The 16786-nt window shown below is 37.8% G+C and overlaps 1 protein-coding gene across 2 annotated transcripts in view; it reads left to right on the top strand.

The window, feature by feature from the left end:
* Dcaf1 (DDB1 and CUL4 associated factor 1) overlaps nucleotides 1–16786 on the top strand; it is a 73377-nt gene that overhangs the window by 18035 nt on the left and 38556 nt on the right. For both annotated transcript variants that reach the window (XM_063248939.1, XM_063248940.1), the window contains exons 4-12: nucleotides 1695–1768; nucleotides 3951–4064; nucleotides 6064–6201; nucleotides 8293–8805; nucleotides 9078–9179; nucleotides 11584–11742; nucleotides 13718–13897; nucleotides 15150–15359; nucleotides 16506–16675. In XM_063248939.1, the coding sequence (XP_063105009.1) occupies nucleotides 1695–1768; nucleotides 3951–4064; nucleotides 6064–6201; nucleotides 8293–8805; nucleotides 9078–9179; nucleotides 11584–11742; nucleotides 13718–13897; nucleotides 15150–15359; nucleotides 16506–16675 (1660 nt within the window). The remainder of the gene's footprint in view (nucleotides 1–1694; nucleotides 1769–3950; nucleotides 4065–6063; nucleotides 6202–8292; nucleotides 8806–9077; nucleotides 9180–11583; nucleotides 11743–13717; nucleotides 13898–15149; nucleotides 15360–16505; nucleotides 16676–16786) is intronic.

Here is a 16786-nt window from a genome sequence, read left to right as displayed (position 1 = left end):
TTTAGGGTTGGTGATTACTTAGTAGGATTCAGCTACCTTAACCCAATTTTGAGCTTACAGGGTATCCTTGTAGGTTTGAGGATATATCTGTTGCTGTTGTCACTGTAGTTGAAGCAAGATTAACTTGGAAACTGTCTTCTCCAGATCACCTGTCAAAGGAAGCATGCTTTCTGCCTTTATGTGACTGTGAAGTTAGGGGATTGCTTTCTGTTAGACTCCTTTGTGACTCTTTTGTAGACCTCGTGTACTATTGGTGATGCTGGCCTGGATATTATTATTATTTAATTCAACATTGCTGCATAGGTAGTATGTTGAGAAATAGGCTAGAGAGCACTCTTTCAGAAAGCATTTTGATTTGATTTTTTTTTTTGGTGGTACTGGAAATTGAACCAAGGTCTATTCTACCACTGAGCCATTTAGGTGTTGTATGTATGTATGTATGTATTTTTTTTTTTTTTTTGACATAGGAACTCACTATGTAATTGAACTTGGCCTTGAATTCACTATGTAACTCACGTTGGCTTTGAATTTATGATAATCTGAAGTGCTGAGATTACAGGCATGTTCCACCATGACTGACTTCCAGCACTTTTTATTTTTTATTTTGAGACAGTTTTACTAGGTAACCCAGGCTAGACTTGAACTAGGGATCTTCCTGTCTCAGCTTCCCAGAGTGCTAGGATTGCTTGGATTTTATTTACTTATTTTGTGATACTGTGTATTGAACCCAGAGAGCTGTGAGGTACATCCCTAGCATATCCAATCCTCCTCCTGCCTCTTGATAACATTGGGTATTTAACCCAGGGGCAATATCCTTTGCCCTTTTAAAATTTTATGTATATGTATATGTGGTATGGAGGACTGAATGAACCTAGTGCATTGGCATTGAGCTATTGTCCTACCCCTCCCCGCTTTAAACTTTTTATTTTAGTTTGAGTCCTTAAGTCACTAAGTTGCCAGGTGTAGAGAGCCTTTGAAGCTGAAAATTGATCACATGTGCAGGACTGGGGCATGGCCATCCCAAGAACAAAGAGTGCCTGGAGCAAGCCACAAAAAGAAGTGCCTTAACCCTAGAACACACCGAGCCCCTAGACAATCCAAGCCATGAGTTGCTAGGCGAAGGGGTGCCACATAACATTGTGTTGCTAAATGTATAGATAAATGCCCCTACAGTGAGGGAATCAGCTCCTTTCCTCCCATCCAGAGAGTAAGGGCTCCAGCTGACCCCAGCTTTTATCTCTTTCTCATCCTGTCACAATCCTTGACCCAAGGAACCATAAGGGCCACATGGGTCACGGCACCCAGGCTGAGCTTGATTCTCCTCTGTCAGCATCCCGTAGTATAGTTATTACGTGTGTATAGTCCTTACTTTAAACATTTTTTAAAAAATTTGCGACAGAGTTGGACTAAGTTACTCAACCTGGCCTTGAATTTGCGATGCTTATGTCTTAGTCTCCTGAGCAATTTGGGATTATAGGTGTGGGTTACTGCTACTGGCTTAGTTTTTATAGTCACTTTTAATTTTAAATAATGTTTGTTATAAAACCTAATCATGAATCTTGTCTTTGTTTTTATTTTTGCTGGCATTTTTATTAGTATTTATAGCAACCCAGATGCCACTCCAGAAATCTAAGTTGCTTGACTGGGACAATTTACTCATTCGTTTGTTTGTTCCTCCTCTCTTCTTTTGTTAGGTCGAGCTGATCCAGAGTGTATGCTGGGCCACTTGCTGAGAATACTCTTCAAGAATGATGATTTCATGAATGCAGTAGGTTTGCTTTTTACATTTCTTCAGAGATTATCATCAGCAAATGTTGTACCTTTATTTATTTATTTAGATAATTTGCTTTTACTGAAGCCCTTAGAAAAGTGGAAAGTTGAGTGGGTAGATTTTTAAAATTTGGCACTGGTTCATTTGAAATAAGAGACTTCTTTTTTGTCAGAATGTCTGATTATGGACAAATTATTTTCTGTTGATGTTCTTTGTTCTTCAGTCATATATTGGTGAAAGCTCTCAGGGCATCTGTGTATATTCATTTTTGGACAAGATGAGAGTTTTATTTTGTTAAGGTAGGTTCTTACCTTGTGGTCTAGGTTGCCCTTAAATTTACCATGTGTAGATTAGACTGGGTTTGAACTTGCAGTGATCCTCCTGTCTCAGCTGCTTCAGTGGTAGGATTACAGGGATGCCATGGGCAAGGTGATTTTGAGTTTGGGGCTATAGGTGTTATTTTGGGTTCCTGAATGGAAAAATAAGAATGATGTACATGGTAGTATTCTGCACTAAAAGTGGTGTGTGAATTGGGCATGTAGAAGGATAGAAAGATGTTTTATGTAACTCAGGATTATTGCAAAGAGTAAATGAGTATTCATAGGTCCTGAACATAGTAATAACTGAGGAAATTGTGGCTGTTATATTTGTTTGGAGGTGAAATGATATGACGCTTGAGAGTATGGGCTTTGGAATCTGTTTTAGAACTTATAATCTTCCTTCCTTAGATCCCCAAATGCTTTATTTTTTTAACCATACTTTCTGAATACATAACATGCAAATGTGATAGTACTTACTTTGAAAGATTTTTGTAATATTTGAGTGAAATTAAGCATGAAAAGCTCTTGGCAAAAAGCGTGGCTGAGTCTTAGGTATTATTATCATTGTCATCTGTATTGTATTTATTTCTGTGTTACTAATGTCTCCTCTCAGTTTCAGGTCACTTTATCTGCCAGATATTCCTACCTGGATATCTCTACTGGTACTTTGAATTCCACATGTCTGTTTGCTCCACTCTGTTTTTCTTATTCTCTTGCTCAGTAATGATGTCTTGTCTCACAGAAAGTATTCTTTACTCTTCTTAGCTGTCTTAACGGATTTGTAGGTCTTATGTTCTCTTCCCCTTAAACTCCTATCTTCTTTGTTGGCAGACCTTAGGTTAGTTGTTGCCACCTATGAGTTGGTTTCTGCAGTAACTTTATAACTGGCTTCTTCTTGTCCTTTTCTGATCCAGTCTTCATTTTATAGCTCAGAAGTTATTCTAAAATACAAAACCTGATCATAGTTTTGCTTATCATGCACTAATGGCCTTTCCTCATTGCTCTCAGGATAAATTTTAAATTCCTGATGTTAGTATTAAATACTTAATCTGTATCTGATATTTGTTCTGTCTAGCTTCACTTCTTGCCATTTAGCTCTCCTACTCCTTAGCTATCCCTAATTGTCCTAGCTTGGAATCTTTTCTCTAAATTTTTCTGTGAGTCCTCTGCAGTGTAAGGGACTTCTGTAGCGTTCTGTACTGATGATATTGTCTGTTTTCCTGTCACTTTTATTGGATTGTAAGCCTTGTGATGATGGGACTGTTTCAATAAGTATTTATCAGTATACATGTAACACAGAACATTAATAGTGTAAGTATCACTTAATAGTAGAGGTTCAGGCCAGGCATGATGGTGCACGCCTGTAATCCCAGTATTTGGGAAACTGAAATAGGAAGATCACTTTAATTTTGAGGCAAGCTTGTACTACATAGTGAGATTCTGTCTTACTGTTCACCTTGCCCAAAAAAGAAGAGGTTCAGTAAAAGTGTAAGATGTGCCAAAAGAAAAGTTGAATTATACACATGCACACATGCTTTATTAATAAATCCAAGGTTTTCATTACTATCAAGGATAATTTTATACTGAAGTTTTAATTGGCAGTTTGGTTCATATCTTTTAAGAAAGTGATGAGAGAGGGAAAGGAAGGGAATGGGAAGGAGATTAAAAAAAGAACTAAGATACGTCATGTACATTTACCAACTCCCCCCAGGAATGTAATCATCGTGTACTGCAAAAATGTACCAATAAAAATTTAGTACAAAAGAAAAAGTGGTGGAACTGTATTAAGGATTTATTAGACTTTCTGATTTTGACTGGGTTTAGTTTCAGGGAAAAGTATTCATTTTTTTTCTTTGTAGCTGGTGAATGCATATGTGATGACAAGCCGGGAGCCACCTTTGAACACTGCAGCTTGCAGACTGCTACTGGACATCATGCCAGGGCTGGAAACTGCTGTTGTTTTTCAAGAAAAGGTACTTGCTAAAAAAGAAAACTGATCGTATGTTAGGTTTTTTGGTTTTTGTTTTTTGAGGCAGGGTCTCACTAAAGTAATTCAGGCTGGTGTGAACTTACTGTATAGCCCAGGCTGACCTCAAACGCATGGCAATCCTTCCTCTTCAGCCTCCTGAGTGCCGGTGTTATAGGTGTGCACTAGCATGCCCAGCTTCATTGTGTGTATGTATATGTTTATTTATGATACTGGCCATTGAGCCTAAGCTGTATCCCTAGTCCTTTTTAAGTTTTAGTTTTTTATTTTGAGACAAGGTCTCAGTTGATAAATTGTGTAGTCTAGGCTTGAACTGGCTATCCTTTGGCTTCAGCCTTGCAGAGTGCTTGGATTACAGGTCTGTGCCACCATGCCAAAGTTTATTATTTCATTGAAGGTGATCTTTTTAATTTTTCTTTGTTACTAAAACAGTTGTCATAGTTTTTTCTTCATGTAGTAATATGTTACAGAAACTTAAGAAACCCAGATGAACAAAATGAAAAATAAAAAATAGCTATTTGAATGAATATGTGATACATGCAATTTGTTACTAATCTTTTTTTTTTTTTTTTTGTAGTATGAGGGATTGAACTCACAACCTGTGCTTGGTAGGCAGGCACTTGTACTGCTGAGCTATATCCCTGGTTTTGTTACAAATCTTACCATAATGTTTTTAGAATTTTTATTTTATTTTATTTTTTGAGGCAGGATCTCACTATGCAGTTCAGGATAGCATTGAGCTCACTTTGTAGCCCAGGCTAGTCTTGAACTTGCACAGATGCTCCTGCGTCAGTCTCCCAAGTGCTGGAATTACAGGCTTGCGCCACCAAGCGCATGAATAGATCTATGAATAGATTTATGATCTCATGTGATGATAAGTGGTCTTTCCGAGTGATGAAGAACTTTCTGTTTTTTGAGAAAGCCCACTTTATCTTTGTGTATTTAGTAATTCATTTAGCTATTAGTATGAGGATAGGTTTTTGTGCTGTTCTCAGATACTAGATGCTGGGAATGTTTTGTTAGCAAGATGTGAGCTTATATTTTATTCATCATGTGTTTGGGGATAGACAGACACAGGTAAACTGAAAATTTCAGGTTAAGTGCTTTGAAGAACACAATGTGTAGCTGTGCATGTGTACTTCGGCTTTCAAAAATTAGTTGTTCAATTTTTGAAAGTAACATAAACGTCTTAGCTTTAAGAGTTTGCTGTTATGAATGGGGTAGGCCTCATAGATGGTTGGTTTATTTTTTGGTGCTGGGATTGAGCAAGGGTCTTACTCCTCCACTGAACTGTATGCCCAGCCCTTGCTTTGTTTTTAAAACTATTAAAAATTTACTCGTAACTAGACATGGTAGTGTAATCCTAGGGTAAGGTGCGAAGATTGAAAGTTTGACCATAGCCTAGGCAATTTAGTGACTTAGTAAGACCCTGTCTCAAAAAATAGTGTTAGGAATGTACCTCAGTGTAAAGGCTATGGGTTCAGTACTCAACAGTGCCAGAACATTACCCTTTCCATCCCCCCTACTTCCCAGAGGGATTCTATGGAAGCCCTCACATGTACTAGATAAGTACTCCATCAGTGAGCTATATCCTCAGTCCCTTTCCTGTAATCCCACCATCCTTTTTTCCCCTCAGGTTTTTATTTTCATGTTTTGCTATGTAGGCTGGCCTCAAAATTTTGAACTTACTGCCTTAGCCTCCTGAGTAGCTGGGATTACAAATGTGTACCACTTGCATTTTTAATCCTTTTTTGCATTTGAGACAAGGTCTTGCTGTGTTGCCCAGATTTGTCTGTCTGGAAGTTCTGCCTCTGGTTCCCAACTAACTGGGAATACAGGTGTGCAACACAGTGCCTGGCTGCAAATTTTTGTTCTTAGGAACAGGATTCAGATAATAATTTTTTGGTCATGAGACTGAATTCTTTGCTTTTAGTTTTGAAAGTAGGCTTTTTCTGAATTGTGTTATTTCATTTCCTTTACTATAGGAAGGAATTGTTGAGAATCTTTTCAAATGGGCCCGAGAGGCTGATCAGCCACTGAGGACATATTCTACTGGACTGTTGGGAGGTGCTATGGAAAATCAAGACATTGCTGCCAACTACAGGGATGAAAATTCACAGCTGGTAAGGACTTAGAGTAAATCCTTGTATCCAGTAAACTGTTCACAAGTTCTTTTTTACTGCCTGCCTCTGAATAGTTAAATCTTACTTATAACCTGTTTTAACCTTTGTTTTTTGCTTTTTTAAGATACGGTCTTGCCCTGTAATCCAGGCTGACTTCAAATTCATGATCCTCCTACTTTCAGCCTCTTGAGTGCTGAGATCACATGACCTCAAACTCAGGATCCTCCTACTTTAGCCTTTTGAGTGCTGAGATCACAGGTGTGGAGCACCATGCCTGGCATACTTATAACCTTGTGTTAGAATAGTAGAGTATGGTTGAAAGAGTAACGAGGTATTTTTTTGTTTTTTTTGCAGTTCTGAGATTGAATCCAGTTTATATTGCACTATATCCCTGGTCATTTTTAAGTTTTTTTTTTTGAGACAAGGTTTTGCCAAGTTGTCTAGGTTTGCCTGGAATTTGAAATTCTGTTGTCCCAGCCTTCCAAGTAACTGGGATTACTATGGATGCCTCCATACCTGGTTTACATATAAGTTTTGATTTTACTTGTTTTAATATTGAAAAAAGTTGTTTTTGGAGGGACAGAAATGGAAAGCTTTTTTAAAAAGTTGTTTTTCATCTGTCAATTATCGTATTGTATACCAAATAAAGTACTGTTCTCTGTGTCTCATCTCCTTTCCTTCTAACCTTTGTATTATTAAAATTTTCAAACGTAAAGTACAGTTGAATGATTCTTACGGTGAACAGCTGTATATATACTACCTCGATGTGTTATTAACATTATATTGTACTCATTATATACCCATTTACTGTTTTTGTCCATCCCTCTTTCTAGTCCCCCCCCCACGCCTATTGTTTTTATCCATCTATCTTTCTAAACCCCCCCCCCCCCGCCTTCAGTACTAGAGATTGAATTTAGGTCCTTAATACCTTACCTCTTAATTTTTCTTTTTTTGAAGCAGCATCTTGCTAGTCCAGGTTGGCCTTGAACTTACTCTGTAGCCCAGGATGGCCTTAAAGTCCCAGTGATCCTCATGCCTCATCCTCTTCAGTGCTGGGATTACTGGTGTGTGCCATTACGCCTGACTCTTCTATTTGTTTTTTTGTAATTCAGAATGAATTCCAGCCATCCCTAAGCCCTTCAGCCCCCTTTACTTTTAGCCATAATGAGGATTGAATTGAGAGAGTCTTTTGTGTGGTAGGCAAGGACTCTACAACTGAGGTACATACCTACTTCTTTTATTTGAAATATGGTCTTGCTAAATTGTGTAGAATAGGAAATAGTTGTCTCCTTACTTCAGCCTTCTAAATAGCTGTAATTATAGGGTGGACCATGGTGCCTCACCCCTTCTTAAAAACTAAACATGATACCGCTTTTTAGAGTTGGCCGAGAAAAGTAAGTGCTTAAAAAGTTTTTTAAAAATCATTTATATCATGTACAGGTATAAATAAGTTCTGTGTGACGAGTGTCCTCATTATGTATGTCTAAAATGCACCAATGAAAATCTAATAAAAAAAGGTGAACTTGAAAAATAGACTATGATTATGTACAATGATTTTTTTTTTCCTTCACTTCAGAGCAAAGTTTGATTTTCCAAAGGCACTTTAAAAAGTCTGTTGCTAGATCTACTTTCTGCTTCTTTAGATGTGATGACCCAACCCACTGTCACCCAAACAAGTCAGTAATGAAAGATATTTTACATGTAAATCTTTTGGTTTGAGTTTTCTGGAAAATTTGATGGGGAATTAGATTTCAGATACAACTTACTTTGGCAAGTTGTAGAAATCAAGTTAATACAGTCAAATCTTTACTATTATCAGCCATTGAACTAACTATATTAGTAATCTTTTTTTTTGTCTTTTTAAGATAGGGTTTCTCAATGCAGTTCAGGCTGGCCTTGAGCTCACTTTATAGCCCAGGCTGGTCTCGAACTCGCAAAGATCCTCCTGCCTCAACCTCCTGAGTGCTGGGATTACAGGCATTATCCACCATGCCCAGCTATATTAGTATTCTTAAATGAAAATAAGAATTGTTAAAGAATCATTTAAGATTCAGAAGAGACAACCCATTTTACTCCAATATTTGTTGATAGGTGGCAATAGTGCTTCGAAGACTGAGGGAACTACAGCTTCAGGAAGTGGCTTTGCGGCAAGAAAGCAAGCGTCCTAGCCCACGGAAGCTTTCTTCTGAACCCCTTTTGCCTTTGGATGAGGAAGCTGTGGATATGGACTATGGTGACATGGCAGTAGATGTAGTGGATGGAGAACAGGAAGAAGCTTCTGGAGACATGGAAATCTCGTTTCATCTTGATTCCAGCCACAAGACCAGTAGTAGAGTAAACTCAGCAACCAAACCTGAGGAAGGAGGATTAAAGAAACACAAGTCAGCAAAACAGGGTGACAGAGAGAGCTTTAGGAAAGCTAAACAAAAGTTGGGTTTCTCATCTACTGATCCAGATAGAATGTTTGTTGAACTATCTAATAGCAGCTGGTCAGAAATGTCCCCCTGGGTGATTGGCACCAATTATACCCTTTATCCCATGACTCCTGCTATTGAGCAGAGACTCATTCTCCAGTACTTGACCCCTCTAGGAGAATATCAGGAGGTAAGTGTATTGGGAAGGGTACTGTGGAACTATTTTACTTGTTTCTCTGTTATTTCGTGGTAGTACTTTCTGAGTTAAAACATGGTAGTTAACATATTCTTAAATCAACTGCAGAAAAGTCTTTGTTCCTTACAAGTAAGTCTGATGTAGGTTACTTAAGGTCAGTTTGATAAGTCTATTCATGTTAACTATTCATAAAGGAAGGGTAGAAGTAGGAAGTGTATGACATTTTAAAGCCAAAAATGAAGACTTATTTTTGATTTTCATTTCAGTTACTTCCCATATTCATGCAGCTTGGATCACGGGAGTTGATGATGTTCTATATTGACTTGAAGCAGACTAATGATGTCCTGCTTACATTTGAGGCACTCAAGGTAATGCTTAAAAATATTAGGTCACTGAAGACTGTTGCTCATTCTTAGTATTTCTAATAGGCACTCTCCTAAATTAAACTGGTCAATGAGCATTTTATTGACAGAAAGGTTTTCTTTCTGTGCTGTTCATTATAGTGGTTACTGACTAGCTCTGTGTAACCTTGAACACTTGAAATGGAGCTAGTGACTTACTTAGTTTTAGTTAAATTAGCCACATTTGGCCAGGGATTACGGCATTGAATAGTATAGTTTCATACTGTATTTAAATGCAGAGCTTTGCCTTTCAGGTTCCAGAAACTTTTAAGTTTGGAGGAGGTCAAACATAATTGGGGTAACTTGTGGGATATACTGTGTGTGTAAAGTATGTGAATTCAGTTAACACTTTGAACAGTAGCATGAAGCTGGAGGTCAGAGTTGTTTCCAGGGGGCCAATGGTATTGCTTGGAGAGGCATCTGTTCCTGAGCTGGGATTAGGGAAATTACTATTTCTGCAGAGTTTTTTGTGTGGTGAGTTAAAGTGGGGGTCATTATTCAGCTATTTCTGTTCAAAGTCAATAAGGTATAAAGAAAATGGAGTTTGGATGAACAAGGAAAATATGTCAAAAGAAATCCTTTTAATAGACAATACTATAAAGAGATGTCTCATTTTGTTTGAAAAGACGACTCAGTGATAAAAGAAGGGACTGATGGTGAAGGTAGTAGAAACAAATTGATTAAAATATTAAATAGAAGAGAAAGTGGACCTTACATAAGATAGTGTCAGAAAACAGACTGTCTGTGGGAGTGAGGTAAGCTGGGTCATCAGTGATGATCAGCCATGTAAAATTTAAGGTTCTTCCTGCTTGTTTGCTTGTTTCCCCACCTTCCTAATATGGAAGTAGAATTTCTATTGTATGGTAAGGGCACATTGTATGGAAACCATTCCTGTGGCCAGAAGTGTTAGAAGTTACACACATAATTAGCTGCTGCTCAGGGAAGGATTATATGGAAGTATGATAGATGTGTGTATAACAGTAGGGTAATTAGGGAGAGAGATTCAAATTAAATACAAGGATTAGTTAAAGTCTGGGTGCTTCTAAGAGGACCTGTTTTTGCTACTGTACTTGACCAAGTCTGCACAAGTATTAAATCATGTACAGACACTCCTTGTTTACTGAGTTCCTTTCCTGTAACTAGGTTGTTAGATGAATTGGTTGTTAAATGAGAAATTGTACATAGAGTGTACATTACAATATTCAGAACCAAGAAATGGTCAAATGAAACTTCAACTTGATAGCTTTACTTTTATTTGCATATCTCTTAATTCAGTTCTATAATGTATAACAACATAAAACTACAGTACTGTATGGTATAACCAGCAAAAATTACGGTACTATGTAAGAAAGTGCTGTACAAAAGACAACATTCAGGCTTTATAAACAAGATATGCAGAACTGTACAAAACAACAAAAAAGATCATAATTCAAAAAAATTATTTAAACAGGTCATTAGAGGAGGACTATCTGAGGTTGCAAATTTGTGTTGTTTTGTCTGTCCCTGGAAGACACCTTATGGTGGGAAATAGGCGGCGGAGCTCTGGCTCACCTTAAGGTCCTTTTGTATATACTTAAGAATAACCAAAATCCCAGAGCTTTCACTGTACTTCTTATCCTTAAGAATTGTGCATGAGATCAGGGTTCCCAGAGAGGCTAGTGAGAATTGAAGAGGAAACAGAGCCTAAAAGATTAAATAGAAATTTCAGATCTATTTTAAATGCATGTTATTAGTTATAAAAACTTAATAGTTTTGTTACTTTGCTCAAGAGTGGAAGACAGCTGTGCTCACCACTATACCAGCCACACCACACTGCTCATTATTGTTTTTTGGAGTTATATTGAGAATAAATTTGAAAGAAGTCAAAGTTCAATTAATTGGGTCAGTGACTGAGCCAAAGCTGGAACACAGCTAATTATAATAAAAAAATGAGAAAGTTAGCAAAATTTATAACTTTTGGTGTTAGGAGGGAAAATAAAAATGGAATGTCAGTTTTTAAATTTTCTTTAAATAGTAGAGAGTGGTTGTTTTTGTAGAGGAGTTTTTTTCTTTTTCTCCATAGAACTGGAGGTAGCCTTTCTGTTGAATGACATCCCCACTCTTTACCTTTTTGTTTTCTTTTAAGATGGTCTTGCTAAATTGCCATGTTGTCCAGGTTGAGCTTGAACCTGGAGTATTCCTGCCTCAGCCTCCCAACGTGCTGGGATTACAGGCCTACATTGCCATGCTTAGCATATAGAAGATAGATTTAGCACTTTATTTCTGTGCTGGGGACATTTTTCTAATATACTGTGTAGTTTGTTTTTTCTGGTATATGTGTTGAGATTTTTGGATTCGTTTTTTAAAATGATCTGTGATCTTTTTTGTTTAGCACCTAGCATCTCTCCTGCTCCATAACAAATTTGCCACAGAATTTGTTGCACATGGAGGAGTACAGAAATTACTGGAAATTCCTCGTCCTTCTATGGCTGCAACTGGTGTATCTATGTGCTTATATTACTTGTCCTACAACCAGGATGCTATGGAAAGAGTAAGTCTGGTCTATATAGGTGTACGAGAATGGGGCTGGGTGTGAATAATCTCTGTAAAGGTGGAGTACTTTGCCAGACTGTTTTTTTGTTGTTGTTGGTTTGTTTTGTGTTGAGATAGAGTTTCACCGTGTAGTCAGGCTGGCCTTGAATTTGCTGTTGGATAACTCAGGCTAGTCTCAAATTGGTGATCCACTTGCCTCAGCCTCCCAAATTCTAGGAGTGTAGATATGCACCACTCTGCTCAGCTTCACAGAACTTTGTTTTGTTTTGTTTGTTTTGAGACAGGGTCTCACCATGAAGTCCAGGCTGACTTCGAACTTACTATGTTGCCCAGGCTGGCCTCATACTTGCGGTGATCCTCCTGCCTCAGTCCTCCCAAGTGCTGGGATTACAGGCCACCACACCTGGTTTCATAGAACTTTTGAGTAACTAAAATAAATAATTGAAAGGTTAAATTCTAATGAAAGATTCAAGGAGCATAAATGTCCACTCTTAACAAAGTATTGTAAAAAACATAAAATTGTTCAGCAAAGGTTCTAAAATTTTCTGACCATGCTGGGAAAATGCAAGATGGATTGGAGTATTGGGACCTTTATTTAGTATTTGTATTTCTCTGGCATTAAGGTTAGTCTTCAAGTACTTTTTAGGTGTCCCTCAGTGGAGTTGCTTGTGTGTGTGGTGCTGAGTACTGAACTTGGGGCCTTTGTACTGAACTAGATCCCTGCAAACTCCTGCCCATTTCTTTTTATTCTTGGTTTTATCTTGTGATCCTTCTGCCTTCCAGAGTTGTGGTATTACAGGTATTACCATGCCTGCCTTGTGTTGGACATTTTTTTGGTTAGTTTATTGTAAAAACAGTAGATGTTGCTATGTATATATTAATAAATAATTTGTGATGGAGACAGTAAATCATTCCAGCTCTTCCCAGGGCTACAGTGTGGTTTCCTGTTTGGTTCTGCTGCTTTTCAGGTAAGATTCTTTCATATTTAGTGTTTTAAAAATGTAAATAGCTGGGTGTGGTGGCGCATGCCTATAATTCCAGCACTTGTGAGGCTGAGGCAAAAGGATCTTTGTGAGTCATGAGTTTGAGGCTAGTCTGTGTTACATAGTGAATTCAAGGCTAGCCCGAACTGCATAGCAAGATCTTGTTTTAAAAAAAAGGTAAATAGGTTATACATTTGAAAAGTGATGTTTGGCACTTGAACTCTTTTTTTTTTTTTTTTTTTTTTGTCTTTTTCCTTTTTATCGGTACCGGGGATCGCCTGCTTGCAAGGCAGGCGCTTATGCCGCTGAGCTAAACCCCCAGCCCCCGGCACTTGAACTCTTAAGGGAAGTTCTTTTGTCATTTCTGTGCCGAGAACATTTTTTAAATATGCTATGTAGTTTGGTTTTTTTTCTGGTATAGATAATAAAGCTGGTATTTTTTCTTGAGTTCTCTTTGTCTTTGCTTATTTATATGTATGATCAATTTTAATTTAATCTTTCCTCTCAGGTCCAATGTTATACAGGGATAATCTTTTGAGAGTAGTAAGTTCATTTGATTGTATATACAGAATAAATTCTGGCTGTAGGAAAAAGTAGTAAGCAGCTCAAGGAGTGCTTTACATCTTACCATAGAAGACATCAAAATGCGTATGAATCAATCAGTGAGTTAATGAATGCTAAACTTGCTGATTTAGTATCAGTTGGCTCAGCCTCTTATTACCATGGAAAGACTTTTAAACTATTTCTTCATCTCTAAGTGGGAATCCAATTACCTGTATAACAGAGGCATTAAATGACACATTTGTGGACACTTAATATAGGTTGAATTTAAATATTTAGATTTAGATACTTTTCAGGTTTGAAATAGGTTATGTTCAAAAATTGTTGTTTAAGCTTTAAAGTAAGAATTACTTGCCTGGGGTGAATTTTTCATGCCTTTCAAAGACTAAATTTTGCCCAAAATGAAAAAAAAATTTTAATTTTTTACAGGTTTGCATGCATCCCCACAATGTTCTGTCTGATGTGGTAAACTATACCCTTTGGTTAATGGAGTGTTCTCACGCCTCAGGATGCTGCCATGCTACCATGTTTTTCTCAATTTGCTTCTCATTTCGAGCTGTTTTGGAGCTCTTTGATCGCTATGATGGTCTTCGTCGTCTGGTGAACTTGGTGAGGTTCTTTCATTGCTTGTTAGGATTAGGGGGTCTGTCTTGTTTTGGCTGACCTTTATCTGCATCCCAGTGAAGAGGGGAGGCTTGTTTCAGTACTGGGTATTAAACCCAGGGGTTTTACAGTGAGCTAGATCCCAGTCCCTTTTATTTACTTATTTATTTTTTGTCTTTCTGAGACAGGGTCTCACTGCAGTTCAGGCTGGCCTTGACCCCACTTTGTAGCCCAGGCTGACCTTGAACTTGGAGCAATCCTCCTGCTTTAGCCTCCTGAATGCTGAAATTATAGGCATGGGTTACCACGCATGACTGCCCTTTTAGTTTTTAATACAGGGTCACTTTACTTGGTTAGGCTAGGCTGGACTTTGTAGTCCTTCTGCTTCAGCCTCCGATGGAATTATTGGCATATGTCACCATGCCTGGCTCAAAACGAAGCTTTTGATTTGAGAAGTTTTTTTTCTCTTCATTTGTAAGTTTTTCTATATTTATTTATTTATTTGGTGCTGAGGCTCTTATCCAGGGCCTCACCCACATTCTTACCACAAAGCAACACCTTAACCCCATTTTCTTACTCATTTAACATGTTCTACTGACTTGAACCACTGTCTGATGGGACAGTCATGCATGTACCATTGGTGGTATAAGCTGCCCTGGGAATGATGGTGTATACACAGTCCTATTGTGAATGTGTCAGTGGCTGATGGACTCTGTGCCGTTGTAGGCTTTGCTTTTATTTTTGAGACAAGGTCTTACTGTGTAGTTCGGGCTGATCTTGAACTCACTGTGTAGTGCAGGCTGGCCTTGAACTTACAGTGATCCTCTTTACCTCAGCCTTCCAAGTGCTAGAGTTATAGCCATGTGTCACCATGCCCAGCTTGCATATAGGGATCTTAGAGGGAAAATTACTATTTTGATCTTTCTAAAAGCAACAGCTTTATGCCTTTATATCTTTTAAAAACACTTTATTAAAAATAACAAATCTCACTAATACTTACATAATATTTGTTGTGATTGGCCAGTCTATTTCTATAGCCTGACTAAAGCTGTGTCATTTTTTCAATATGGGTTTTAATGCTTTGCTTTCTTATGGCTACTATTAGCATGCCATATATACATAGATATATTTTGATGTTTGACATTCTTAATGAACATAGAAGTTTGCCAAAATAACTTTCCTTTATGTTATTCTTTCATTTTATTCTACCTGCCTATTCTTTCTCCCTCTTCTGCCTTAATTTTTATCTGTTTATTAGATCAGTACTTTGGAGATTCTGAATTTGGAAGATCAGGGTGCACTTCTGAGCGATGATGAAATATTTGCTAGCCGCCAAACTGGGAAACATACCTGCATGGCCTTACGCAAGTATTTTGAGGCTCACCTGGCCATTAAATTAGAACAAGTGAAGCAGTCACTTCAGAGGACTGAGGGTGGCATTCTTGTTCATCCTCAACCCCCATATAAGGTAAGAGGACATAAACTTTTTTCTTTCTTTTTTTTCCTTTGTGGTGTTGGGGATTGAACCTGGTGTATTCCACAAGGTAGCCAAGTGTCTGTCATTGAGCTATACCTCCATCTGGAGGATGTGGTCCTAAAAGGGATGATCTTTTTTTATACTTTCTGTATCCTCTCCAGCCTGAAACTTGCATTCAGATTAGTGGAATCTTGGTCTCTGGGATATACATTATTGGATTTTACTTGTCCTTTGTAGAAGCAGAACATTGAAAGCAGAAATAATACATGAATTTTAAAGACTTTGCTCCTGTTTCTAAGTTACTACTTCTCTGGGGCACTAAAACTAGAGACTGAGTTGGAATATTAAAGAGCTCTCTTTTATGAAAAGTACTCACTAATCTACTTGCTGTGCAGATTTTCTTTTTGGAATGAGTATAACTCCACTTCTGTATCATTTTGGAACTTACTAGATATATTTTATGAGCAAGGTCAATATCTGTATCTTGTAGGAATTGTAGATTAATTGGGCATGTTATGTATATAATCTCAGCACTTGGGAGACTGAGATAGGAAGATCTCTGTGGGTTTGGGGCCAGCCTGGGCTACATAGTGAGTTCAAGGCCAATCTGAATGACAGTGAGATCCTGTCTCAAAAAAAAAAAAAATCACAAATTGAAAAAATACCTACTACCTGGCTCTTCTTTCTCAAGCTGTGAAATGTGCGTAAGAGGCCCTTCAGTTATTTTTAAACTAAAATATTTTATGAGTCTGATTATAAATAAAAATTCAACATTATATAGTCATCCTTTCACATGTGGGCTGTTAATTCAAGAATTGTGAAGTTTGAGCTGGGTGTGGTAACTAATTGGGAGCTTGAGATAGGAGGGTCTCAAATTCCAGGTTTGCATGGGCAACTTAATGGGACCCTGTTTCAGAATAAAATAAAATTTAAAAAACAAGGGTGGGGGCTGGGGATATAGTTCAGTGGGAGTGTGCCTTCCTAGCATGCTTGAGGTCCTGAGTTCATTTCCTGGACAGCCAAATAAAAGGAATTACAGAATTTGAATAATTAAAATCTATTGACCAGTGAGCTATGCTTGAAAAGGTAGCAGGTAGATGATAAAAGTATATAATAACAACATATTTCTTCTTATAGGCATGTTCATATACTCATGAACAGATTGTGGAAATGATGGAATTTTTGATAGAATATGGCCCTGCGCAGCTGTACTGGGAACCAGCTGAAGTCTTCCTCAAACTTTCCTGTGTTCAGCTCTTGTTGCAGCTTATTTCTATTGCTTGCAATTGGAAGACCTATTATGCAAGGTGGGACCAGAGAGATGTTTCACAAGAAATTCTGTCCTGCTCTTTGCATTTGTAGAAATTGATTTTGGTTTGATATGCATGTGCTATACACTTTTTTATTGGATTGAGATT

The sequence above is a fragment of the Cavia porcellus genome, unplaced genomic scaffold (assembly GCF_034190915.1).
Source record: "Cavia porcellus strain 051 isolate PalLab524CR breed Dunkin Hartley unplaced genomic scaffold, mCavPor4.1 scaffold_5, whole genome shotgun sequence".
Taxonomy (NCBI): Eukaryota; Metazoa; Chordata; class Mammalia; order Rodentia; family Caviidae; genus Cavia; species Cavia porcellus.
Note: the sequence above shows the minus strand (reverse complement) of the source record. Positions and strands in the feature narration are given on the sequence as shown.